The 25232-nt window shown below is 50.5% G+C and overlaps 1 protein-coding gene across 1 annotated transcript; it reads left to right on the plus strand.

The window, feature by feature from the left end:
• Positions 1–485: 485 nt before the first annotated feature.
• Positions 486–24990, plus strand: ATOH8 (atonal bHLH transcription factor 8). The gene is made up of 3 exons (XM_036382996.2): positions 486–1115; positions 15219–15410; positions 23361–24990. The coding sequence occupies exons 1-3, from the start codon at positions 693–695 to the stop codon at positions 23364–23366; spliced, it is 621 nt and encodes a 206-aa protein (XP_036238889.1). The 5' UTR covers positions 486–692; the 3' UTR covers positions 23367–24990.
• Positions 24991–25232: the final 242 nt, after the last annotated feature.

Below are 25232 nucleotides of genomic sequence, written 5' to 3' on the forward strand. Positions count from 1 at the left end.
CTCCCCCAGTTTCCCATCCCGCCGGGGTGCCCGCTGTGCTCCCGGGCACATTCAGGAAGGCGACGTGAAGTCAGGCACCCCATGCCTCGCAGATGAGGGTTTTGATGCGGAAAACCAGTGATAAGGGAGGAGAAGCGGAATGAAGCGGGTTGGAAACCAAAGCAAATCCCAGATTTCCCTGGGGAAGCAAAGCAGGGGGCTGGGGGAGAAGCGCACACGGTGGGTCGCGGCGAGTCTCCGGGGGGCAGGATTTCTCTTCCATCGCATGGAAGAACGAGATTAAAGAAGAAAGTGGGAGTGGGGTGGGAGGAGAGGGAAGGGAAAGGGGGGGGGTAGGGGGGGATGAACAAAGGAGATTGGCAGCACAGCTGTTTTGGGAAGAAAAAAAAAAAAAAAAAAAAAAGGCCAGCCTTCCTGTTTCTTTAAAGCCGCTCATCTGCGCGGCGGCCGGCTGCCGGCGGCGGGAGGCAGGCGGGCTGCGGGGAGCTGCGCGGAGCTGCGGCCGGGCGCACGGCTCGGAGCACGGACGGACGGAGCCGGGGCTCCGCTGCCCGCCGCGGCCGGGCGGGCGCAGATGGGCGGCAGCGGGGCGGCGGCAGCAGCGGCAGCATCGGGAGCGGCGCAGCAGCAGCAGCAGCAGGAGCAGCGGCGGAGCGGCCGCGGCTGAGCTTCGCCGCGCAGAGCCCCGCGCCATGCGGAGCGCGCCGCTGGCCGAGGGCGAGCCCTGGCCGCGCCTGTGCCCCGCCGAGCTCGGGGGGCTGCGGCGGCTGCGGCGCAAGCACGGCGGCTGCAAAAGTTTCCGCGTGGAGCTCAAAGTGCTGAGCGGGCGGCGGACCGGGCTCCGCGCCCCCCCCGCGCCGCCCCCCGCCGCCGCCCCGCCGCCCGCCTGGGAGCCGCGCAGCGCCGCGCTCGGCCCCGCCGCCGCCGCCAACAGCGCCTTCCCCGCCGCCCCGCCGCCGCCGCCCGCCGCTTCCCCGCGCCCGCGGCTGGGCGAGGCGTCCGGCGTCTCGCCCGAGATCAAAGCGCTGCAGCAGACGCGGCGGCTGCTGGCCAACGCCCGGGAGAGGACCCGCGTCCACACCATCAGCGCCGCCTTCGAGGCGCTGCGCAAGCAGGTACCTGCCGCCGCCCGGGCACCGCTCCGCCCGGCCCCGCAGTGCCGGCGGGGGGCTCCGGGCAGCGCTCCGCCAGCCCGGCCCGGGCTCTGCCCGCCGGGACCCCGCGGGGTGTGCGGGGAGCGCCCGCGCTGCCCCGGGGCCAGGGGAAGTGAAGGGCAGGAGCAGAGTGGCCGCCTGACAGGAGGGGAAGTCGGTTCAAAATGCCTGGAAGTACCAACCCTAGAACTGTGCTAACACTCAAGATAAAAAATAAGGGCTTTTAATTTGCTTGCAGTTAGAAAGTTTTGGACTTTTTTTTTTCGTCTCCCGGAGGGAGAGTGGTGTAGAGAGCGAAAAATAAAGCAAACCCGATAAATCCCTCCGAGGGAGAGCAGAGCGTATAGAGAGGCACTTGGTCAAGCTGGGAGCTGGGGTGATGCTCCTGTACCTAAAGCACGTGTACTTGCCAGCTGTCCAGCTCGGTGAGCTCCCCCAAAGGGATCACCGGGAATTTGGACAGCACCGTGCTCCTGTCGACTTTGGTGCAGGGTGCCTGATCCCTCAGAGCCCCTGGAGCAGCCTCTGAAATGTTCTCTGTGCCCTGTGTGCTTGGGATAGCCAAGCTGAGCTGAGGTCCTCTGCCAGTTAGCTTCCCATGTTTCTTACTGTCGTGTGGGTTTGAAGTGTGTCTGGTGCTGGGCTTTCTTGCTGAGAGGACTTGAAAATCCTCATGGTTGTCTGTAAAGGATATGTTCACAGTGTCAGGGTGGCACTTTTGAAAGGTAAATGAAAGGTTTTGGTCAAAATCCTTCCATTACCTCCTCAGGATGAGAAGAGATGCATAGAAGCCACAAGACTCTTGTATCTTTTGCACGAGGATAAATCAGTGCCCTGGCCCCTGTACTCAGCCTTCTCTGCATGTAGGCACTGTGTAGAGTGCAGTGATAGACAAAGATGTGCTGTCACATTGTGCAAGCCCAGCTGTGCTGCCTCTCTGTTAAATGTTGATGGGACCGTTCCCGGTGTGCAGGAAGGAGGAGATGCACAGGGCTCACTCAGAGTGTGGTAAGTTGCAGATGAGGCTGACTGGGAGAGGTGTTAAGCATCACCTCTCCCAGGATGGTCCCTCCAGCCTGGTGGGAGCAGCGTGCTCTGCTTGCAGGGGAGCTCACACACGCAGGCTTTTCCCTACCATCTTCTGGACATTACTAATCTGAGCCATTCCCCAAGTGTGCTCACTTTAGGACTCAATCCTCTCTCCTGCTGAGAGGAAATCTGCTTGTTCCTATCTTCAGCATGCTGCCTGGAGTTCTCAATGACTGCTGTGTCCTGGGTAGCTGCACCCCAAGAGTTAATCCTTTCCAATCATCTACTTTGACAAACAGATTTCAGGGGCTGAGACCAGGGCTGTGTGGCAGGAGAGAATTGCTGGTGAACAACTAAACTTAGAGCATTTTTGATCACTGTGCAGTGGTGGGATCTCACTGCTCCTTTTATAATCCCAGTAACCCAGTGTGTGCTGGGTGCTGTACCCCGGTGCTGAGAGGCCGCCCCTTGTCTGTGCAAACTCCAGACTTGATATATTTTGTTTCTGTGAGCTGCTTCCATATTTCGGTTGTTTGGTGACTGTGTGTAACACGCCTGGAAGTGTCAGTCTGATTCTCCATGGACAGACATCTACACCACCAAAACCGCAAGGGGAAGTAGCACTGATTTCCCAAATCACTGGCAATCTTGTTCTAGGCTGAGCCTCAAGCACAAGTCGGGCAGGCAACAAATTAAAGCCGCACTCTTTTGGGAAATGGGCAACTCTTGAAAAGCCTCAGATTCCTGGCCTTGGCCCTGTCTCTATAAATCACTTCAGCCATGGACTCAGCTGGGAGCCCAAAGAGCCTGGAGAACAAGCTGCTGTCCTCTCCTCCCGTGAAAGCCGGTCTCTAGGGTCAGCACAGGAGCAAACTGGCAGAGCTGTGCTCAATCTGCAGAGAGAAAGAAATCATTCTCTGGAAAATGTTTGCCACGAGGTTTTCCTAGCAATTTGCTGAGGGGTGGGCTGGCTGTCCCGACCATCATTGGATGACATTTGTATTCATTTCTTGTTGGGCTGCCAGCGGCACGCCTGGTGCCGTCGGTGACATCAGGTGACAGCCAGCTTCATTGCACACACGCCAGCACTGCCTTGGCACTCACGGCATCCGCAGCCCTCACGGCAGAGGGGTTTCTGGGGTGCTGCTCAGATCAGGAGACAGGAGGTTCCTTTCTGTCACACCTTGGCCAGCAGGTGGGCAGCAGGGCTATGGAGATGCCCTGGTGGAGGTACACGCAGCAGGGAAGCTTTCTCAGGGCAGCACCAGCTTCCCACACGCCAGGGCATACCAAGGGCCTTCAGCCCCTTGAGAGAGGCAATCCCTGTGTGCTGTCTGCTGCAGGCCTCCCCTCTTGTTCCTTGGTTAGCCCTCCGTTCCCTCCTTGTCATCACATATCAGGCTCTTAAGCAGCTGGGAGGCTTTTCCTGAGGCACTGAAACTGATCCGTCCCTGCAGACAGGCGGTGAGGAGCAGGGGATTGTGCCGTGCTTGCACACAGCCCACCCTGGCCCCCACGCTCCTTTGGCTGGGGGTCAGGTGCTGCGTGTGGAGCTGCTGGAAGCAGGAGCCTTCCTCAGCCTCTGGTACCCAACACCCACAGGTGGTGTCATCCCTGTCCCTGCTGGATGCACGAGTGGAGACACCCATCCTCACTGGCACACGTGAGACAAAACCCCATTGCCTGCAGGATCAGACCCACCACGGCCACGCTGCAGGGAGCCCATCCATGCTTGCTGAGGAGGAGGTGGAGCAGGAAAGGGAAGTCATGCCTCTCTGCAGGACACTCTCCCTGTCTCAGCAGCCCACCCGAGGGCAGGCGCCTGGCACACAGCAAGCACAGCGGACAGATGGGCTGACGGCGGCGTCCCGGCGCTCCACAGCTGCCTGCATATGGCACACATGTTTTGGCTTGTGCTGGCTGACTCTCCAGATGGCAGGAAGGGCTGTGAGTTCTTTTTTTTTCCTCCCAGTTCTTGGTGGAGGAAGAGCCAAACACAGTTGTTTTGCTCAAGGAGAGGCTAACCCAGCTGTGTCCCTGAGGACTGAGCTGTCCCCAGCTTGCCTCAGAGGCCAGGGCCCCCTCAGAGGTGGGAGGTAGGCGGGCAGCTGCCAGATCTGGGAAGCTGCCTGCTGTTGGGAGAGACGTGTCCTTGCCATTGTGTTCACCCCTTGGTGTCACAGCCACCAGGAACGAGGATTTCTCTCCCTCTCTGAACTGAGCTGCTGCCTTTGCCATCTGCCCATAGCACTGAAGCTGGACTGAAGAGCAGATGCTCCTGAGAAACAGCTTCTTCCCCCTGGTCTTGGTACTTGTGGTCTTCAGCTATTAAGTCTGGAAGAGATTTCTACCCCTTAGTCCCCCAAGTATCCTTTTTCCAAGTGATCCTTCCACTGACAGCAGGCTCCTGAGGCAAACAGTGTAGTTCTCCTTGGAAAACACTGACCTGCTCTGAAGCACTTTGAGGTGGTGAGATACTTCTGCTGTACTTGGCTGTCCCTCTGCTGCTGCTGCTGCTTTTCTGGTGTCCCCTTCTGGGGACTGCTCCTGTCCCTGTGACTGGGCAGCTCCTATCTGGAGCACTGCTCTCCTGCCCTCAAATGCCCTGGCAGGTGCTGGTCAGTGAGTACTTGCACTGCCCTGGCTGCTGCAGGACCCTCCACATGTGACATGGGGGGTTGTCACTTCCATCCTTTTCATCTTCCTCTACCTCCCATCGTGGGTGGTCAGTGAAGCCAAACATCTCTGATGCAGACAGAGACAGCACTGAGGTCACAAGGACCTGGGGTCACCTTGTCCTCCATGTGAAGACCTCTACCCATCCTTTTGCTGATGGGTGTTCAAATTCACGGAGTGGTGCCACTGTCTGGAGGAGACAAGATGTGACAACAGCATTGCCTATCTTCAAAGCAACTGTTCTCCATGCAGTGCAATTCTGTCTCTTTTTTTTTGTCTGCAAATTCCTATTGGCAGCAGGAGACTCATCCTCCAGCAAGTCCCATCTGTGAAACTGAACCATTGTTAACTTTTATTGAAGTATGGGCTTAGCCACCAGGTTTTCTGCTGGAAGCCTTAGCCAGAAGAGAATTGTGCTCTTCACTATGAGACTGCATGGACAGCCAAGCAAACCAGTCTGTTGCACTCCCAGGAGCTGGGATCCAGCTCCTCAGCTGTGCTGACAGACCCTAAGGTGGCAGCAAACTCTCCCTGGATGGATGGAGACAACCACAGCAGCCTTCCTGATCTGCAGCCTGCCTGGGCTTGCACATCTGGTTTGTCTCTGGAGCACTGCTGTCCAGCTCCTCCTGCAGAAAGTGATGCATCGAGCCACAGTGAGCTGCAGCCTGTGCCGGCAGCGAATGTGTCCACAGACATTTATCTTCCCTTGAAGTGCACTGGTGTTTTCCTAAATCTTTTCACCACCACGTTGCCAGGACATTCTCTGCCTCAGCAGCTGACAGCCTCGCTCTCTGCACTCGTGTGGGTTCTGGAGATACTTTAGGGTTTTATAGGGCTTTTTAGCTGCTGGAATGGAGGCTTTTCCCCACACACACACACACTGGTATCCTTTCACTTTGTGCCACTGGCATGCACATGGCTGCTGTGGCTTGCTGTTAAATCAGTGCAGAAAAGACCCTGCTCCTTCCCGTTGGGAGCAGGGTGGGACATCAGGAGCAGAAGCCTCAAGGCTACAGGAGGAGATTTTGTGGCTGTGGGGACAAACTGTCTGCAGGGGTTTGAAGGGACAAACCAGGCAGTAAATGGAGGCAGGAGCTGTGGCTTGAGCCACAAGCCAGCAGAGGCTGAGGCTGTTCTGTGGATGCATCATTCCGTGCTCACCCTCTCTGTGTGTCATCCCAAGGGTGGCTGTGGTTTGTCACCTCTGCAGGCGGGACCCTGCATGTGACCAGTGTTGGTGACATGTCCTTTCTGTGTGGTGGGGAGGCTGAGAGCTATCCTTGGTCACCTGCTGACATCTCCCAGCCCTATTCCCAGTGATTCATCCCTCTGTGATCCCACCAGCAGGAAGCCCTAGGATGCTTTAAAACCCAGCTCCTGTGGACAAACCACCCATTGAGCTCCCGGGGCCTGAAGGCTAGGCAGGAAGGTTTGGCTGTTGGAGAGATGCAGTTGGACTTCAGGAGAGCAGGAGCATCTTCCAGCCACAGTGTGCAGTGCCACTGCTGTGTGTTGTCACTGAACAGCCCAGTGTTAACCAGAGCATCTCCATGGCTGCTGCCAGTCCCAAGTGACACTGATGGATATTTGGAGCCCAGACTGGGGCAGCCCTGTGGTTTAACAGCTAAAGAAGATGACAAAATACTGGCCTGAAGCAGCACAGGAGGAAAGAAAATAAGGGAGAAACCAAACAAAAGGACAAAAATCATGAAAACAATGGCTGTGTGTCACCAAGAACAGGGATTTTTTGCTCCCTTGGCTGCTGTCTAGCTGATTTTATCCTTTGCTACAAATCCTGCTCCTGTCGGGAGGTGTTTGCTCTGCCTGCTGCAGCCACCCTGAGTTAACCTCTGTGTTTTCTTATGGCTCCCACTGAAACTGGAGAAAAGAGTCTGCTTTTCTCCATCAAGCTTTGACTCCAGCCTCTGCTCCCTGCCTTAATCCACTGTCAAATTCCTTTCTGGGCTGCAGTAGGGAGGTGGGATGCCTTTCAGTACCTTGCAGCAGAGCTCCCCAGGCTCTTTGTTCCCAGCCTGCATCTCCTTTGGTCAGTGCCATGTGTATTCCCCAGGTGATATATCCCATCCTGGTCCTGGTTTGCACTGCCCCCTGTGCGATGCAGGGATGCAAACAGAGCCATGAGCGTGCTGTGGGAGCCTGTGCTCCTCTGCAGCTGCCACAGGCTTGTGATCACAGCTCCTGGGGCTCAGCAGTGACAGCAAGGGAGGGGAAAATCCCATGGTGTCCAGCAGTGGCTGGTGACTGAAGAGTCACCAAGTCCAAGCTGAGTTAATGCCATTATCTCCAGTGGAGCTTGCTCTTGTATTTACCAGGGGTTTTGAATCCATTAGACTTCAGAGATGCAGATGGCCACTACTAAACTACCACCCAAAAAAGTGTTTCCCTACTGCAGTGCTGGAAGGCAGCCCCTTTCAGAGGAGATTTTCTGTGCCCAGTAGCCCTGGGATTTCTCCTCTGATAATCCCAGGAATTGTCTGTCTAGTTACTATTTTGGGGAGTGGTTCAAAGAACCAGCAATGTGATATTTTTCAGGCATGATACTGAGGGTGTGTGCCCTGAGGACGTGCAGGAGGCTTTGGGGGTGCAAAACCTCTGTGGGAAGTTCAGGACAACTGTCCAAAAGGGAGCAGAGCCAGGCCTGGGGCAGCATTAACCAGACTGCCATTTGGAAGGGATTCCTGGGGTGAACTCACCCAGCACCACACCTAGGTTTTGTTTGGAGGAAGCCAATTCATTCGCTCCAAGGAGTGAACTCATGTTTTTGTAATGTGAGTGATGGGGGAGCCAGGAGCTGGGAGGGAACCAGGAGCTGGGTTGTTTGACAGCCTGGACCCACCTAAGAGGCAAAGGCACCTCTGTCAGGACTGGGGCTCCTGCCTGAGCGGTGCTGCTTTTGTTCTTGTTGGCATTTTTCAGCTGGGTTTGGGCCTGGGCTGAGCACTCTGCTCCCTGTGGTGAGGCAGGGGTGAGGCTTGCTTTCAGACTGCTGGGATTGCATTGCTAGCACAGGGCTGCCCCTTTCTGCCACTGCATTTGGGGGCAGAGAAAACAAAAACCTCTCAAAGACCCATGGCGTGGAGTAGCTGCCCATTGCTGGCTGGAGTAGAGCTCTGTGGAACATCTGACACTGTGACACCACAGATGGTCAGGGGAGGTGACTTCCCCTCTGCTCTGCTCTGTGAGGCTCCACCTGCAGTGCTGCATCCAGCTCTGGAATCCTCAGGGCAGGAAAGATGTGGATCTGTTGGAGCAAGCACAGAGGAGGCCACCAGGTTGATCAGGTGAATGGCTCAGAAAGTTGGGATTGTTCAGCCTGGAGAACAGAAGGTTCTGGGAGTTTTTTCCAGCCCCCTCACCCCTTCCCCTTAAAGGAGGACTATAAGAAAAATGAGAACAAACTGTTTATGCCATGTCCTATGACAATAGGGTGTACCAATGGTTTTAACTAAAAGAGGGTAGATTTAGACTAGATATAAGGAAGAAGGTTTTTTCAATAAGGCTTGTAAAACACTGGCACAGGTTGCCCAGAGAGGTGATACATATCCCATCCCTAAAAACATTCAAGGTCAGGCTAGACAGGTCTCTGAGCAACCTGATCTAGTTAAAGATCTCCCTGCACACTGCAGGGGGTTGGACTAGATGACCTTTAAAGGTCCTTTTCAACTCAAACTATTCTGTGATTCTTTGGGGCCCTTTTCCAGCAGCAGTTCCCCGAGAGCCATGCCATATATCCACAGGTGGCCTCAGATCTGGCTGGGTTCAAACCCAAGGGCGCTGCCCCAAAGGTCCAGGTCAGGGTAGTGAGCACCAGTGGCACAGAGGAGCCATGGGTGGGTCCTGGTTGCTGCTGTGCTGCAGGAGGGATATTTGGGAATCAGCTCTGAAGGGATCTGATAGGACTGTGAAAGGATGTCCCAGGAATACTTGCAGGCTTTTCCATCCTACAGCTGTGTAAGTCATCTTTGTCCCACCTGGAATAATAGAAGGACTCAGGGCCTGCAGCTGTTGAGAGCAAGGTAGGGAGGCCAAGTGACCTTGCTGGTGAACCTGAACCAAGTCATCAGATGAGTCCTGCAAGCAGCAAGAGGACACATTTGTGTTCACTTCACCCCCAGATCTGGGCGGGAAGAGAAAAAGGCTGGCTCCAAACCCTTCCCAAAAACACCCTACAATGTAACATATCTTGAATAGAGGCAATGATCTTCTGGGCAAGGCCTTCAGCTTGTTAAGGATCTTACTCATGGAATCACAGAAGGGTTTAGGGTGGAAGGGACCTTAAAGATCATCCAATTCCAACCTTACTGCTATGGGCAGGGACCCCTCCACTAGCCCAGGTTATTCAAAATCACATCCAGCTTGGCCTTGGGATGAGACATCCTTTCAGGGATGAGCATTCACACATCCACAGCAGCTCTACAGATGCCAGCCTGGAGATAATTTGAGATCATGCAAGAGGGGCTTCCCCTGTCAGGGCTGACAAGCCGGGGACACTGTCAGTCCCCTGCCCCACCCTGCCACTGTTCCCCCAAGGTGCCTTAGCCCCAGGAAGTGTCTGACTCACCCTGGGTTAGAAAGGGATGTGCAACAGCCAGAACTGTTAAGTACTGGACATTTATATGAACCTCTGGAAATGTTTTTGGCAGGAAGCTCAGCACAAACAATGAGGCAGCGCCGCTGGGCTGCGTGTTGGGATGCAGGGAGAGGCAGCCAAATGTTTTCCTGGGGGAGGGGGGCAAGGAGAGGGGCCCTGATGTGTTTTAACTCCAAGCATAAAAATAAACCAGATGAATTAGCAGACAGGTAGATTCAGCAGCTTATTATGGCATGTTGAGGAACTAGCTGTCAGGAGGGCTTGGCTTGTGCTGCATCTCAAACTCTGCCTTAGAGCAGTGCCTTAGAGCTCTACACTGCCTTAGAGCTGTCCCATCTTCCCTGCTGGGCCTGTGGGGCCCAATTCTGCCCTGTATGACCTTCTGTGGAGAGGATCTGTGCATGTCTGTGCTGGCAAATCACATTTGGAGCACAGTAACAGAGACATCTGGACCCCCAGCACTCAACACCCTTCTTTACCCCAGCATTTTCACACAGTGTAAAAGCAGACTTGGTTTCACAGATGTTATCTGCACAGGTCCAGAGGGTGTTTATGGAAATGGTATCTATTTTATAAAGACAGAAGCTCAATGGTGTGAGGAGCTTAATGCTCCCAAAGTGCACAGGATGCTCCAGGTGTTGCCATCACAGTGAACACACTCTGTACCCTGACGTGGCAGGGTGACAGCTGTGCCCTTTCACCCATCTCCAGCTTTCCCCAAACTCCTCCTGCAGCCTCCTCTCCTGTGCCAAGTCAGAACCAGCTCTCAGCCCACGGCTTTGGTGGATGACAGTGATGCTCTGGGGAGCTGCAGTGGATCTCTGCCCCCCTCAGGAGGGCTGGCTGCAGGTCAAGAGCACAGCAGACTTCCCAAGGACTTCAAAGGAGCATCTCTGGTTTTCCAAGGGCGCTGCCCCTGAGTCTGAGACGTCAAGGATAGAACAGACCTGTTAGGTCACATCCCTTTCTATTTTCCTGCCAAAGAAGGGCTCTTCTGCACAGGAATATGTCCCAGAGCATTCATCTTGCCTTGCTTCAACTCCTGCCAGCCTGGGGATCACTGATAAGACCCATGAGACTTCGCAGAGCCCTTTGCAGACACAACTAACAAACATCCTCTGGCTGGAGCTCTGGTTCCTGTGGTCCCAGCTCACTCTGTGCTGATGCCCCAAAGCTGAGGATGGTGCTGGTGTCCTTGCCTTTCTAGCAGACAGCTGCATTCCTCAGGACTGGTGTGAAATATCAGTTGCAGTTCCTTCCTAATTCCTTTTAATAATCACTGCAAATTTTGCAGGCAAGATGGTGAGCTGTGCTGCTGCTCAGCAGAGACCAGTGAGGTCAGATAAGGGAAATATTTTCATTAACTGCCCAGGAATTCGAGCCTGGTTCCCCCTGGCTCTGTATGGACCTGCTCAGCTCACAGCTGCCCCATTAAAGCACTGAAGTCTGTTCAGTTCAGGCATGAGGAGCAAGAAGGTGACAGAAGGAAAGGGTTTGGTCCTTGCCAGGAGCATGACAGATACCTGCTCACGTTACTGCCTGCCAAAGACCTGTGTGGAGGCTCTGTGGGAGCTGGGAGGGTTACACCTGCAGAGCCACACCAGCCTCAGGTGTTTTTCCCACCTCTAAAACACTCTCTCTCTGTTTTAAGTTGGATTTTGAAGATTTCTTGACATCCAGGTGTGCCACTGACACCCTTTACTGCAGTTTGTACAAATCTGTCCCCTCTTTCCTGTAGACTTTGTGTTAAAGAAGAGGTAATACCAAAGTTACACACAGACACACTTGGGGAAGTTTTGGCTCTGGATTTGAACTAAGTGGCTCATTCCTCTCCTAATTTCCCATGTTTAATTCAAAAGGAAACATTAAAATGGCAGGAGCTGAGCCAAGACAGGGAGGGTTCCTATGAAATAGTTTTTCTAACACTGTTACCATGGCAAAAAAACCTCTTATCTCTTAATGTTGGTGCCCTGCACCCATCACAGGAGTATCTGAACACCTCAAGGTGAACCTCTTCCCATGGGCATACCGGGCAGCTCCAGTTTGGACTCTGCTGCAGTAGTGTGGGAAAAGTGCTGTGTAATCCCAGATGAGGGTTTTGTCAGCTGTGTTAGCACTGAAATCTTCCTTGCCTTTTGTAGCAAACACGTCCTACAAAATAGTTTGGGTTTTGTTTTGTTTCTTTTTGTTTCCTTAAGAAAAAGAAAAATCCCAAAACACAAAAGAAAGAGCAAAACAGATGAGGAAAGGAGACATTAGCCTGCCTGCTCGTGTTGTAACTGGACAGCGTCTGTGCATCAGCCTCAAGGATTTCATGGTCTATTTTCCTTCCACTCAATTTAACTTCCCTCTTGCTCTAATTCTGAAATTACTCCCACATTTCACAGAATCCTTCCATTTTAGTTTCCATCTTGCTTTGTTCTTCCCTGATGCCGTTTGATCTGGGGTCTCTGCCGCTTTCCTTGCGTTGGCGTCCAAAGAGCCTTGGGTGTTTCTGCTGCCTGGAGCTCTTGCTTTCAAAATAACTCAGCTCATTGCATCTGGGGACCAGGTACTGAGGGCAGGGGCATTGCTGGGAGCATAATGCTGGCAAAAAAAAAGTGAAGGCAGGGATTTAGAGAGAGGTTTTGTCAGATAAAAAGGGGCTCTTAAACAGAATCTCTGCGATGTCCCTTCTGATTGCAGGGGGAGTTTGGACTAGGGGACCTTTAAAGGTCTCTCCCAGCCCAAGCTATTCTCTGATTCCTTGTATTTTTAGGGGAATCAGTAGTAGATGGTGCTTATGAAAAAAAGGCCATTTGAAGTTTTATGGCTGGTTTCTGGAGAGGCACCTCAGCCACATCACAGCTCCAATCCTGTGTTCAGTTTTGGGTCCCTCTTGACAAGGACATTAAGGGGCTGCAGCATGTCCAGAGAAGGGCACAGAGCTGGAGAAGGGTCTGGAGCACAAGTCTGATGAGCAGCAGCTGAGGGAGCTGGGGGGCTCAGCCTGAGAAAAAGAGGCTTGGGGGGACCTTCTGGCTCTGCCCAACTCATGACAGGAGGGGGCAGCCAGGTGGGATTCGGTCTCTTCTCGCAGGTAACAAGTGATAGCACAAGAGGAAGTGTCCCCAAGTTGTGCCAGGGGAGGTTTAGATTGGGTATTAGAAAAATACCTTCACTAAAAGTGTGGTCAATCATTGGAACAGGCTGCCCAGGGAGGTGGTAGAGTCAGCATCCCTGGAAGTGTCCAGAAAATGTGTAGCTGTGCTGCTTGGGGACAGGGTCTAGTGGTGGCCTTGGCCGTGCTGGGTTAATGGTTGGAGTCCATGTCCTTGGGGGTGTTTTCCAGCCTAAAGAATTCTATGTGCTGTACAAGACATGGCCCATAGGATCAACAGCACTAAAACCCTTGTGCTCTTGGGTTAGGGTGAGCCAAGCAATCAGTTTGGATTTCCATAAGCACCATGGCAGAGGTCTTCTCTAGGAAGAAGAAACCAAGCAGCTTGGCTGGGAGTGTGGATCAGTGATCAGTGTAGAGGCAGGCAATGGTGGGTAGGGAAACAGGGCCCGTTCCTGCAGGGAGGGACATCATGGATGGACAAACCAGGATCTGACTCTGAGCTTAGCTCTGCTTTAAACAGGGAATGTCAGGTTCCACTGCCTGAAATTGTGGCTGTGTGAGCTGTGCTGAAGTTCATGACTCTGAGTGATGAGGTAATCATATGGCAGAAGAAATAAATACCACACAGATAAAGTGGAGTGATGCATATGGAAAAACCCATACCAGAGTCCACATATGAAGTGATAGACCCTGAACTGACCATTATTTCAGAGAAGGGAGACCTTGGGGTTTCTCTAGATGGTTCAAGGAGAGTCTCAGGTCAGTGTCTGGGAGCAGTCACAAATCAAATCAGGAATTAGGAAGAAAGGAATAGTAAACAAAACATAGAACATAAGCATCTGTTAGATATATGCACCCACAGCACGAACACTTTGTGTTGTTCTGATCATCTCGTCTCCAAAGGGACTAAGAAAGGTTCAGGAAAGAGCAGCAAGGGCCATCAAAGATATGGGATGGCTTCCATAGAACTGTCTGCTGAGGGGGATTAATCTTTTTCTTTTGGAGAAGAGGCTGAAAAGATGATGGTGAACTAAAAAACATATGTCACACAGGAGGTGAATAAATATCTGTTGTCTTCTCTTCTAATACAGAACTGTAGTACCTCAAGGAAAGACAGTAGGAGCCAAGTTCAAAACAAGCAAAAAAAGAAAAAAATTACATAGACTGGAGAGAACGCTTTGCAAAAAGATATTGTGATTCCTCAAAATCAACAGGGTTGGTTCAGCTTACCAGAGCAAGTTCATGGGCAGAAAAGATCTATCATGGGTTGCTAAATTCAGGGATGGCACATCTAACTGAAGTGATGGAGGTGATGGTAGCTGGAGCCTGACACTTGGGGAAATCCTGTCTATGCCTGAGCTGTTCTGCTCCTCCTTTGGCAACTGTGTGTGGCTGCTGGGGGGTTTGTGGAGGGGCTGGACCCATTTTACCTTCTGTAAAGTCAGTGAGAGCATTCCGGGGGTGATCCCATCTTTGTGTCCCTGTGGAGGAGAGAGAAGCTGAGGCACGAGCACAGCAAGAGGAAACAAAAATCTGCAGCCCTAAGCTGAGTGTGACACCCTAGAGGGCTGTGGAGAATGGAGACTGGCATGGAGGCAGGTGGTGGAGAAACATTGAGGTGTTCCAATGATTGATGACTGTGAAGACTTTGACAGGTGGTCAGACAACCTGAGGGGCTCGGATGGATTTCAGATGAATGCACAGCTTCAGTTTCCTGTAGGCAAGAGACTCTTGCTCATTAAAGGCTGAGTGACCTTCAGCAATTTTGCAAATTGAAAATGGGGTGCCCAAGCCTGTCGAATTCAGAAGACCTCTCTTTAGGCTGGACATATTAAAGTTTTATGCCTAAAATCAAGTTTAGATGCAGAGTTTTGCTAGACGATGATTGAAAAGCAACCCACCCTTCTGCAGCAAGAACCACATACTGCTCAGTTGTTGAGACCCATTCAGTTTAGTTTGAATTGTTCAAATGTTTCACATTACACTAGAAATCTTTAAGGGTGAAGAAATAAATTGCATAAGAGACACCCAGCTCCCTGAAACAGGCTCTGTTTTGGTCTCTTTTGTGGGGTGAGGTACCATGATGGAGTGTTTAAACAGGTAGAAATTACTGCCTGCTCAAGGTCCTGCTACTCAACAGCACCATGTTTTTGCATGGGCTGAAAGTCGCAATTGATGATGTTTGAGCACAAAAATACCAGGTTATGATATAACTGCTCATGCCTTCTTATTGCCCTATTCTGCAAGACATGTGATGACACGGGAGCTAATTGTGGGGAGTAAGTTACTCCAGACAAGTTACTGGGAGTCATGGGGATGCAGGTTTCTAAGAAACAGGGCCTCCAAGAAGTGACCTGAGCAGCAGGCAGATGTCCTGGGCCGTATCCTGCCATCACATTTTAAGCAGAACTGCCCTGCTGAAATCAAGAGGCTTCATGCTGCTTTCATCCCCATGGAGATCAGCAGGGGAGTTCTTCTTAAAAACCTGTTGGGACCATATGGTATTTTATCACTAGAGTTTCTATTTGTGTTAAAACTGCTAAGAAAATAACTGAGAGTTGTTTTGTCATGCTTCAAGCGAGATATTTTGTTTATCTGGCCTAATTTTTAATTATTTCTTTTTCCCTGTTGCCCTTTCTAGGTTCCCTGCTATTCTTATGGTCAAAAGTTGTCCAAACTGGCCATCTTGAGAATAGCCTGTAACTATATCCTTTCCCTGGCCAGACTAGCAGACCTGGATTACAGCGCTGACCACAGTAACATGAGCTTCTCTGAATGCGTGGAGCAGTGCACTAGGACCTTACAAGCAGAAGGAAGATCTAAAAAAAGGAAGGTATGTTACAGCCTCTCCCCCATCTCACCCCCTAAAAAATGGTAAAAGTTACAAAAGGGAGGGGAAAAAAAACGAAAAAAAAAAATCCAAAGTGGTTTCCTTCTTTTCTGAACCTTGTGAAATTTGCCTGATATTTTTTATCCCTTGCCTTTCTCTCCCTCTGTTTTTCTCCTCCATCCATCTGATCTTGTAATAACCACATTCCTCCCTAATCAAAAGCTTTTCTCTCCTCCCCGTCCTCTGCGCCAGGCTCTTCCCCTCGTTAGTCGCCCATCGTGTGTTTCAACACGAGCTGATCCCATTAAGAGTCATCTTGGGACTGTTACTTGTTAAACCAAACCAACCTTGAGTCGCCTTTGGGAGCCTGTAAAACACTGTCACCCTCCTGTGTTTTCTGTTTTGTTTAATCTCACACTTATCTCTGAGAAAAATCACCCAACAACAAAAAAAAAGGTAGCTAATGGAGACATTATATGTATAAACACATTAGTAAGATGTATGACCTGAAGGACATGTGGGTATCTTGAGGAAACAATGTTAAATCTAATTATGCCTTGCATTCCTTTAGGTTACTTAACACTGAACCAATTAGGTGAAATCATCGTCAAGCGGCGGGAGGAAGAAGCAGAGCGTTCTGCCAGTTTTCCTCTCAGAGAGTGACATGGGTGAATTAAAGGAGTGATTGATGTCTTTGTTCAGGCTTTTATGACAAAAAGAGTTTTGTAAACTTGAATTGAACTTCCCCCTGCTCTCTGAGCTTGCTTGTCAGGCAGGATAATAAATCAGCAGGATTTTAATGGATGAATGGGCAGCTAAGCTGGGGAGCAGGCTCCTTCCCCGGTGTTGTTAAGATCTGCCTCTGATTCGGGCAGGTTTCCTCACTTTTCCTCCTCTTTAGCCCAACAAATCATCCTGCAGCAATTCAGTTTATAAATAAACACAATAGCACACTCCCTGTTGCTTCCTCTGGCTGTCAGGGGCCGTATTTATGCCCACGGAGCAGCAGTGCCAGGCAGACAGAGACACAGCACCACATGCCCGCAGCTGACAGCACTGCCTGGGACTGGGAGGTGAGGGGGAGCTCCAGGGCACAGCCCCAAATTGGGGGCTCACTCTGGGCTCTGTAGTGCCACAGGCAGCGGTGTCCCAGGGACACTGAAGCAGTGCCACCAACCCTGGGGCAAGGTGAGAGTTGGTTCTTGGGTGTCCTCTCCAAGTTAAGATGGGGGAGGAGAAAAGCATAATTTTTGGGGCTTTAGCAGGTTGCTGGTTGGGTCTTGGAGCCCCTCTCCATGTCAAGAGGATGAGCATCCTTTGTGAGGCTTTAGTAGATTGCTAGTTAGGTCTTGGGTCCCCTCCCAAAGTCACAATGGAGGGAAAGAAGAGAATGAGCATCCTTCATGGGGCTGCAGCACATTTCTGGGCTGCTCTTCAGGCTTTGGGTGCCCAGTGGGCTGAGACCCATTGTCTTGGCATATGTAAACCAGTGCAGGCTTAAAGACAGGAAACAAGGAGCCAGATTTTAAGTGGCTCCAAATCCCAGGGTGTTTACATCTGAGGGTTAGAGCTGGGCCCATCCTTAATTTAAAAACTAAATGAAGATTTAAGAGCCTTCCATTTACAGTGGTTCCCTTCAGAGTGGATGCGTGGAGAAAAGCCCCAAGCCAACCAAGAGTGCCTGAACAATGGAACATTACCAGGGCACCTCCCAGTCACCACCAACCCACAGAAACAGCATCACCAGGAGAAAATCTGCCTTTTCTCCACATTCTTGAAGGACATTCACCCTAAACTTTCTCCAAAAGCCCCCTCAGAAAAGAAAGCCAGGCTTGGTACCCGAGGCAGGGTCTTAATCCCTGCTCTGCCTTGCGTGTCTTGCTGGAATTTACAGTTCTGCTGCCAGTTTAGGGCAACCCCGGAGCACACAGATTCCCTTAAGGATGACAAGTACAGTTTTATTTCCAGCAGTATTTGCTCAGGTGATGGCAAGAGCACATCCAGCTGCTGATGAAGCCAAAACCATCAGGTACCACTGAGTAACTCTGGTAAATCCCAGTAGATGGGAGCAGGGATGCAAAGCCTGGGTTGGGAGGACTCATCTTGCACATCTCCCTTTCTCCTTGAGCCAAGCAAATCGTGAGCACAGGGGAGGAAAAGGCTGTTGTCAGAGGGAGATTACAGATCTGGGATGGCTGTGCAGCTGATCCAAGCTCTGGGTGTCAGGTGGTGAGAAGGGATGTCTCTCCTGGGGGGTCTCACACAGGCGGCTGGATGAGGATACAATGGCTTGGCCCAAAATCGCCGCGCCCTCATTCATGTTGAGATCGGCACGTTTTTGTGAGCTCTGTGTGGTTTTAATCAGGTCTCTGAAACCACTACTCACTGAGCAGTTCCTCTGAATTATCGACCTTGGGGTGGTTGTTATTTTGTTACTGGTTTTTTGAGTTTCCTTTTATATTCTCTCTTTAAAAAAAATCCCAGCGATCCTGAGCACAGACCTGCGCTCCTTGAGCTGCACGTTGGGTCCACAACACCCTTATCTCCTGTCATCTCCATTTTATTGTGTGTCTGCCTCTCTCACTCTCTCAGCTCTCTGGTTGCAATGTGCTGTGGCACCGTGATCTTTTCGCACAAAAAAGTAGCTGGTTGGAGTTTGTTTTGGCAGGCAGAGACTCCAGATGTTGCATTTGCTGGATTGTGCATTGCCTTTTGCTTTGTTTTTGGGGGCAAATTATCCTGTGTCCCTAACGCTAGGTTGTTGTTCATATTTTGCTGTTGCAATAGGAAATTTACTGAGTGGTTTTACCCCCCCCCCCTTCTATTCCCATTTTTGTTAATTAGAAAAGTTGGCTTTAGTCTTTCAAAGTTGATTAGGAAAAAAAAAATCCCCTTCTCTGTCTTAACTACAGTTATAAGGTGATTTTAGTTCTTGCAATTGAGACTTGACTGAGGGTGTTTGGTGATGGGAGATCTCATTTATAAGCAACAAAGGAAGCTTCAGATGCGTTTTCTTAAAAAGAAGAAAAAAGCTGACTGTGGGGGGGTGGTGGTGGTGAATTCTGATGATAGTTTTCATTCTTTAAAGCTGCCTCTTGCTTGGTTATAAATGATCTGGACTAAGCCTTGTCCTTAACCATGCACCCAAGAGTTGCACCACGTTGGAGATCTGGGTTGCAACACCCTCAGCAGAGCCCCAAGTCCTGCAGGGGCCACACTGATATCCTGGAAAAAGGGGGGGAATTGCCTTCAGCTCCAGCCAGGAGCATTCTCCAGCAGCCCAGAGAAAGGAAAGGCAGCAGCAGCAGCAAGAGAAAGGGAAGTCCAAGTTTTCCTTACCCCCAAAGTACCCTGTTTCTGCATGGCACAGGATCCTCAGTGGCCAGGGGTTATCTGAAAGCCTCACAGGGATTCTGTGGTGTTTGGGGTCCAGCTTGCTGGTCCCAGAATCTCTTCTTTCCAGCTTTTCCCCCCCAGGGCTGAATTCTGGTGCCCTGCAGGAAAGCAGCTCAGGGTCAGGATAAGGTTGTAGGGTGCATGGCTGGGGGCTCTCCCTGGAATTTGTAGGGTGCAGAGCTGTGCATCACAGCCCCCCCAGCCCCACAGCATCTGACCCGAAAGCTGTGGGGCAGAACTTTATTCACAACCACAGTCACTCAGTGCACACAGAGCAGGATCCAGCCACGGACCAACACCCTGCACGGCGCACCCAGCACCCAAAACCCCAAACACCCATGGCAAGGCTCCTTCTCTTTCCCTTCCCCTCGGGATCAGCCCCCGTGCTAGGCAGCAGCATCGCCGCGGCCATGGGAGCTCAGCCGGAGCAGGGAGGGATGGGTGAGGGATTTTTTTTCTCTCTCTCTCTCTCTCTCTCTCTCTGCTTCATCCTCCCCCCGTCGCGGCTCTTCTGGCAGTCGCAGACTCCAGATGTTCGGAGCGCGAGCTGGGAAGTCCTGCTGGCGCCACTTGGGGCAGAGGGCAGGGGAAAGGCACGCGAGCTGGAACCCGGAGTACTCAGTCACTGCAGGACTTGGCGCATTCCCCAGCTCGCTGCTGGCACATTCCCCAGCTCTCTCCTGGCCATCTGTTCCAAAAAAACACTTTCAGAACCTCATCATCACTCAGGATACAACACTGCGAGCAGCTGTTAGCGAGGCAGAAGGGGAAAAAAAAAAAAAAAAAAGAAAAAAAAAAAAAGAAACACACACATTAAAAAAAAAAAAAAACCAAAACCATGCGAAAGGTCTCTTTGTGAGGGAGGAAACTGGGTTATGAATAACAGGCGAGCTGTTGGAGCTCAATAAAAGTTTTCGGCTGGAATTTAGTTTCTTGTTTTTGTGCCTGTGTGTGTGTGGATGAGCACAGACGCAAGGAATTAAAAATTAAAAATAAGCTGTATATATGTCTTTTCCCAGATAATTAAATTATATAGAAACATATATGGAATGAAAAGCTTCTCTGTTTGTTGCAGCCTGCTATACTAAAAGGGCTGACATTATGTATGTAATTATTGCATTATATAAAATAGTTATTGTGGTGTTGTGCCATGCCTTGATGCCCCCTTATTGCTACTTTGCTAAAAGCAGAGCTCCTGCTGTAGGTAACACTTATTCCTGCTGAAAAAATTAGAAGGAGGGTGTTCTGCAGGCATATTTACCTGCAGGAGTGAACAAGTTGAGGGTTTATATTATAAAAGAGAAATGGTAGTGGCAGACTTGATTTGTACAGCACTGAAACCATTTGCTTGGAGCATATTTTTTTGATAACACTGTATCATGACTCGTGATTTATTTTGACAAAGCCCCGAGATAAAGCCACAGCTCCCACCCCCTGGTTTGTGCGGATGATCCTGGCTGCAGGGTCTCGCTGTTATTGATCATCTGATATTGATTATCAGAACCATTCAGAGCCAGCACAGTAAAACCTTGATGATCTGCATGGCATTTCTTCCTCGTGGCTTCCCATCCTGTGTGGGGGGGGGGGGGGGTGTCTCATAATGAGATTCGACCTCCCTTTCCCCTGCAGTTTGCCTTAGCAGAGGTTCCTCTTTAAAAATAGCTTCATTTCCCTGCTAGGACTTGCCGGCGCGAGCGGGCAGCCAGCCAGTCTGATCCCCACGGCCGCCAGCTCCGCGGGCTCCAGGGAGGAGCTGGACCACAGGAGAGCAGCAGCCCGCCCTGAGCTGCCTGTCCCTCTGTCCATCTGGTGCCACGGGAGCACGGGACAGCATCCCTGGGGGCACAGAGGGGACTGGGTGTGCCCAGCCATGAGTTAGCCCTGCTGCATGCTGGCTGAAGGATTACCCACCCAGGGACCTGGTTACAAACAAGGCAGTGAGAGGGTAGTGAGATTAATGTGTTTATCACTTGTGCCTTTTATGTCCTGCAGCCCAAAACAAGGATTGCAGGTGGGGCATGGGTGCTAAGGCTTGTGATGAGCTCATGAGCAAGATCACCCAACTCTGGGCAGGGAGGCAGCAGCAGGTACCCCAAGGGCATCCCCAAGGGCACTGCACACCCTGCATCAGCCCACTGGGGCATTGAGCATCAGTACCCCAAAGAGCAGGGCCTGAAGCTTTTCCTTACAAAAGGATGTGATGTGGGACTCCCCTGTTGCATCACAGCCCCTTTGCTTTAAAGGGTGTTGGAGCAGTCATGTCAGCAGTCACAGCACAGGGGTGGGACCAGGGATTTGCTCCCTTGGTGGGAGCAGGATCCCAGCAGAAGGTCCATCCCCTCTGTAGCAAGGGTGTTGCCAAGAATGGGGTAAGATCCATCCCACAGATATTGGGTAACTGCAGCAAAAGGAAGATGTGAGTAGAAGAGACAGGAGAAGCCCTGGAACAAAGGCTGACTCAATTCCAGAAGTGCTTTGATTTATAGAGATTGAAATGCTCCAGGATGCTGCAAACTCACCAAGGTCATTGGGCCAGTTGTCAAATTCAAGAGCCATGGGAGTTCTGATGTTATTAGTTTAAAGCAGACCCAGGCTCATAAATCTGTCTTCAGAGCTCCTGGCTGAGTGAAAAAGGGTGGAGGGGGAAATAAAAGCCTCTTCCCACCAAACATAACCCATGGCCAAGCATTGGGCAATGCCTGGGGACCCATCAAGTGGTGCCAGTGAGGTGTGCTGAGCATCTCCATCGTGTTGCAGGGGGATCTCTCCATTCCCCTTCCCATTTCCTGTGTCTGGAAGGTACAGCACAAATGCCCTGGCCTGGTTTGTGCATATTCCCTCTTGTCCCCCCATGGTTGATCTTCTGCAGTTATAGAGACTTCAGAGCAGAGACCTGGCCCTGAGACTCCTCTTCCTAAAGCCATCCTGCTTCCCCAAACCCACAAATGCTTTTGATCTCTCTGCTGTCTTTTAATATTAATGACAGCAGTCATTGCTTCCCTTCTTTTACATTTTCTTTCCATAGGTAAATGTGGGATAAATTAAACAACCTACTTTTCTATTACAGCTTATTAATATATATTACCTATTGTTGAAGGGTCCCAACAGAAACATTGGCAATACATAAGGCTGTTTGTCATTCTCCCACCTGAACCTCATTTATTCAAAATCTCAAATAAAGCCTTGAATTAGAGCAAGTTCCTACATCTTCTCTGAGCAGCACTAGGTAGGATTGTCCAGGGACAACTCCAGGAATCTGGGTCCAGCAGGCACCAGCACTTATTGCATGGAGGATGACCTGGGTGCTTTTAGTGGAATATTCTTTCAAGAGAAACCTTGATGGTCCTGAGGCAGTCCTGAGCTTCCCTGGGTCTGCACTTGACAGGAGGGGGTGAAAGGTAGATTTTAGGTTCCCCTGTCCCTTAGCCTGTCATGGATGATCAGCTGTAATCGTTGATCTCACAGCAGCTGCCCTAATGATAGCCATAAATCAAATAAATACCAGTAGGTTTCTAGTACTTTATACCCTGATGTTACAACATGCAGTGATGGAAAAGGAGAGGCAGTATAGAAACAAAACAGACTGGGAAGAAAGTTTTTCAGGCCAGGCGTTAAGGAGTTTGACCTTGTTAAGACTGACAGAAATATGGCTGACCTGTTCAGGGAATTGGTGACTATGTCCAAAGGACTTTCAGAAGCTGTACTGCGCCCTGAAAGGTTCTTAAATCCACTGGCAAAAAGCAAGAAACACTGGTAGCCCTAGCTAAATGTGATCTCATTTCCAAGTTTCTAATTCCTAAGTTATTTAAAAGAGGATTTAGGGCCCACGTGATGAGGCAGTTTGGACAATGGGGATGTGATCTCATGAAATCCTCAGGCCCTGAGGATTTTCTTCTGTTTTGAACTATGTTAACCATTGTTTGTGGGATATTTGTGGGGCTTATTTTAATGCTGAAGGGGGTTTAGATGAGATTTCCTTGTCTAAAGCTGCCATGGGTTTGGAGCTGACCATTTTCCTATGGACCTGGCCATAATATTCTGTAGCCCAGTGTAATTTCCCAAGTAATCTGCCACAGCTGTGACTCACAGGGGATGCACAGGCACATGGGACAAGTTGCAGTCCCACAGACTGAGCAGCCATGCCTGCAGAAAACTCAATACAACAACTAAAATGTGGAAGGAAAGCCCATCTCCTGCTTAAACCCATCTAGTTGCCATTCCTTTGCTTTCTGAGATCAGCTCCTGAAGTGAAAATAGCAGGTATTTGCCATCACTTCTAATTTATTTTTTTTTTCAGCAGGAGTTGGACCCAACACCAAATTACTGTGTTGTTTTTCTTCCCCAAGCCTTCCTCTTCCTGTCTGCCACTCCCTCTCCTCTGTGCAGGCTCTGGCCTCCATTGTGGCACCTACAGATGGTTCCACTGTGAGCCCAGCTCTTAAAAATCGCAGATCCACGGCCAGCAGTCCCCAAGGATGGTCCCGCGTGCGTCAGCGACGGTCCATGCGAGGGACACCACGTGTTCACTGATCTCATGGTGCATCTTTCTCTTTCCAGGAGTAACAACCAGGAAGGGAGGATTCAGAAGAGCTTCCAGCCAGAGTTACATCTGGTCTTGGCAAAGGTTGCACGATCCAGATGAAGACTGAAAGCAGCTTTTTTGCAGAAACCCCTATTGGAGATGACGATTGGCCAAGGAACTTTCTTAATCTCTGGAACAGAAAGGAAAAAAGGAAAAGAAAAGGAAAAACAAAAGGACAGGGATGCTTCTTATTGTTGTTAAGCCAGCCACCTTTTCGTACGTGCAATTTATTTAGCACTTTTCCCTTTGCTTAACTGGGAAATGTTACCCTCTCAGCTCATGTGTACAGTAATTTTTTGTTGTTGTTGTTGTTGCTGTTGTGCCAAAGATTTGATGGAGCTTCTACACTGTGTCTTATTTTTGCCTTAATGTTAAATCTTTGAGCCAAAGAAAAGCCAGAGGAGCCATTCAGATCGTGGCAAGCAGGCCAGCCAGCTGTCGGTGACAAAGCCCAATTTCTGTACCCTTCTGTGAGTTACCTCTTACTTCTGCAGCCTGCACTTCCCTGCCTGCAGCCCTGGAGCCAGCATTTGGTGTGGGCAAGAGCTGGGACAACACCAAACCATGCTGTGGCGTTCAGGTTTGCTTCTTCCTTTGAGCTACTCTGTAGTTCTGCCTTTTGGGCAATTTCCTGATGTTCCTGCCTCTGTGACACATCCACAGGGTAAAAGTACTGACACAAAGTGAGAGCTGAAACAGGAGCTATGAATTTATTTTTTTTTTTAATAAAGAAATAAAATTAAACAAGCAAAAGCAAATGCCATGTAAAGAGAGAGAGAGAAAAAAAAAAATCATAAGAAAGTTCAGCCAGGCAGAAAGAAGTGCAGCAAAATGATTCAGCCAGTGTTTCAGGTTTGTGAAGTCATTTTTTCCAAGGGGTTTTTCAAGTGGTCAGAAACCCGTGTAATGCAAAAGCATTTGAATCCTATACTGTACCTTTCACTTCAAATTGAAGTAAAAAAAAAGGAGAAGAGATGGAGAAACATTTGCTTGGAGTAAGCAGACTTTATAGGTAATGCAGTTCGTGTGCAGGACATCTGCTAATGATGGAGGGCCGGAGCTCTGTGTTCAAGTAAAAAAATATGAGTTTCCAAACCAAGAAGATTAACATGTTTTGTTAATCTCAAGGGGAAATGTTATTTGTGAGGCCAGATTCACGTCCTGGCACTCAGTGTGAATCAGGTTCCCGTGTGTCTGACTTAGGCCAGTGGGGTCTGGCCAAGCCCCGCCAGGCACTGGGGCGGGTGAGGGGAGGGGGCAGGCAGGAGGCACTGGGCAAGGGAGGGAATAGTCTCTGTTTTACTGACATGAATATACAAAACTTGAACTCCTCTGTGCCTGCCTGCTTATTTCCCAAGCTGAGCAATGGGCTGGGGAGCCCTGAGCTGGGGAGCTGCTGTGCCAAACCTGAGTCTGGGGTGCCAGGCTGCTCAGTGCCAGGTCCCCTGGCTCCCAGTGGGCTCGAGATGTCTTCTACCACATTTCTGGGGCACGTGGGACAGCTGTGTCCAAACCCCCTCCCAGGAGCTCATTATATTGCTCCCCCCTCCACTCTCACTGCTGGTCATTATTAGCAGCCCAATAAAATACATTTTTAGATTGTCATTTGTATTTCTTTATTAAAGCACAGTTTTTAACGATGTCTTTTATTATATACATTAAAGCCAACTTTTTAGCTTATAATGGGGAGAGGGGCTGAGCTCACTGACTGTGGGAAATGCTCCAGGGCTGTTTGCACTCATGTCAAAGGACTGGGTTTAAAGTGCATTTGCTTTCAAGAAGCAGCAAGCAACTGGACCTGGTGTGCGTGGCCCAGCCAGAGAAAACAGTGAGAAAAAGGGAAATGG

The sequence above is a fragment of the Molothrus ater genome, chromosome 4, assembly GCF_012460135.2.
Source record: "Molothrus ater isolate BHLD 08-10-18 breed brown headed cowbird chromosome 4, BPBGC_Mater_1.1, whole genome shotgun sequence".
Lineage (NCBI taxonomy): Eukaryota > Metazoa > Chordata > Aves > Passeriformes > Icteridae > Molothrus > Molothrus ater.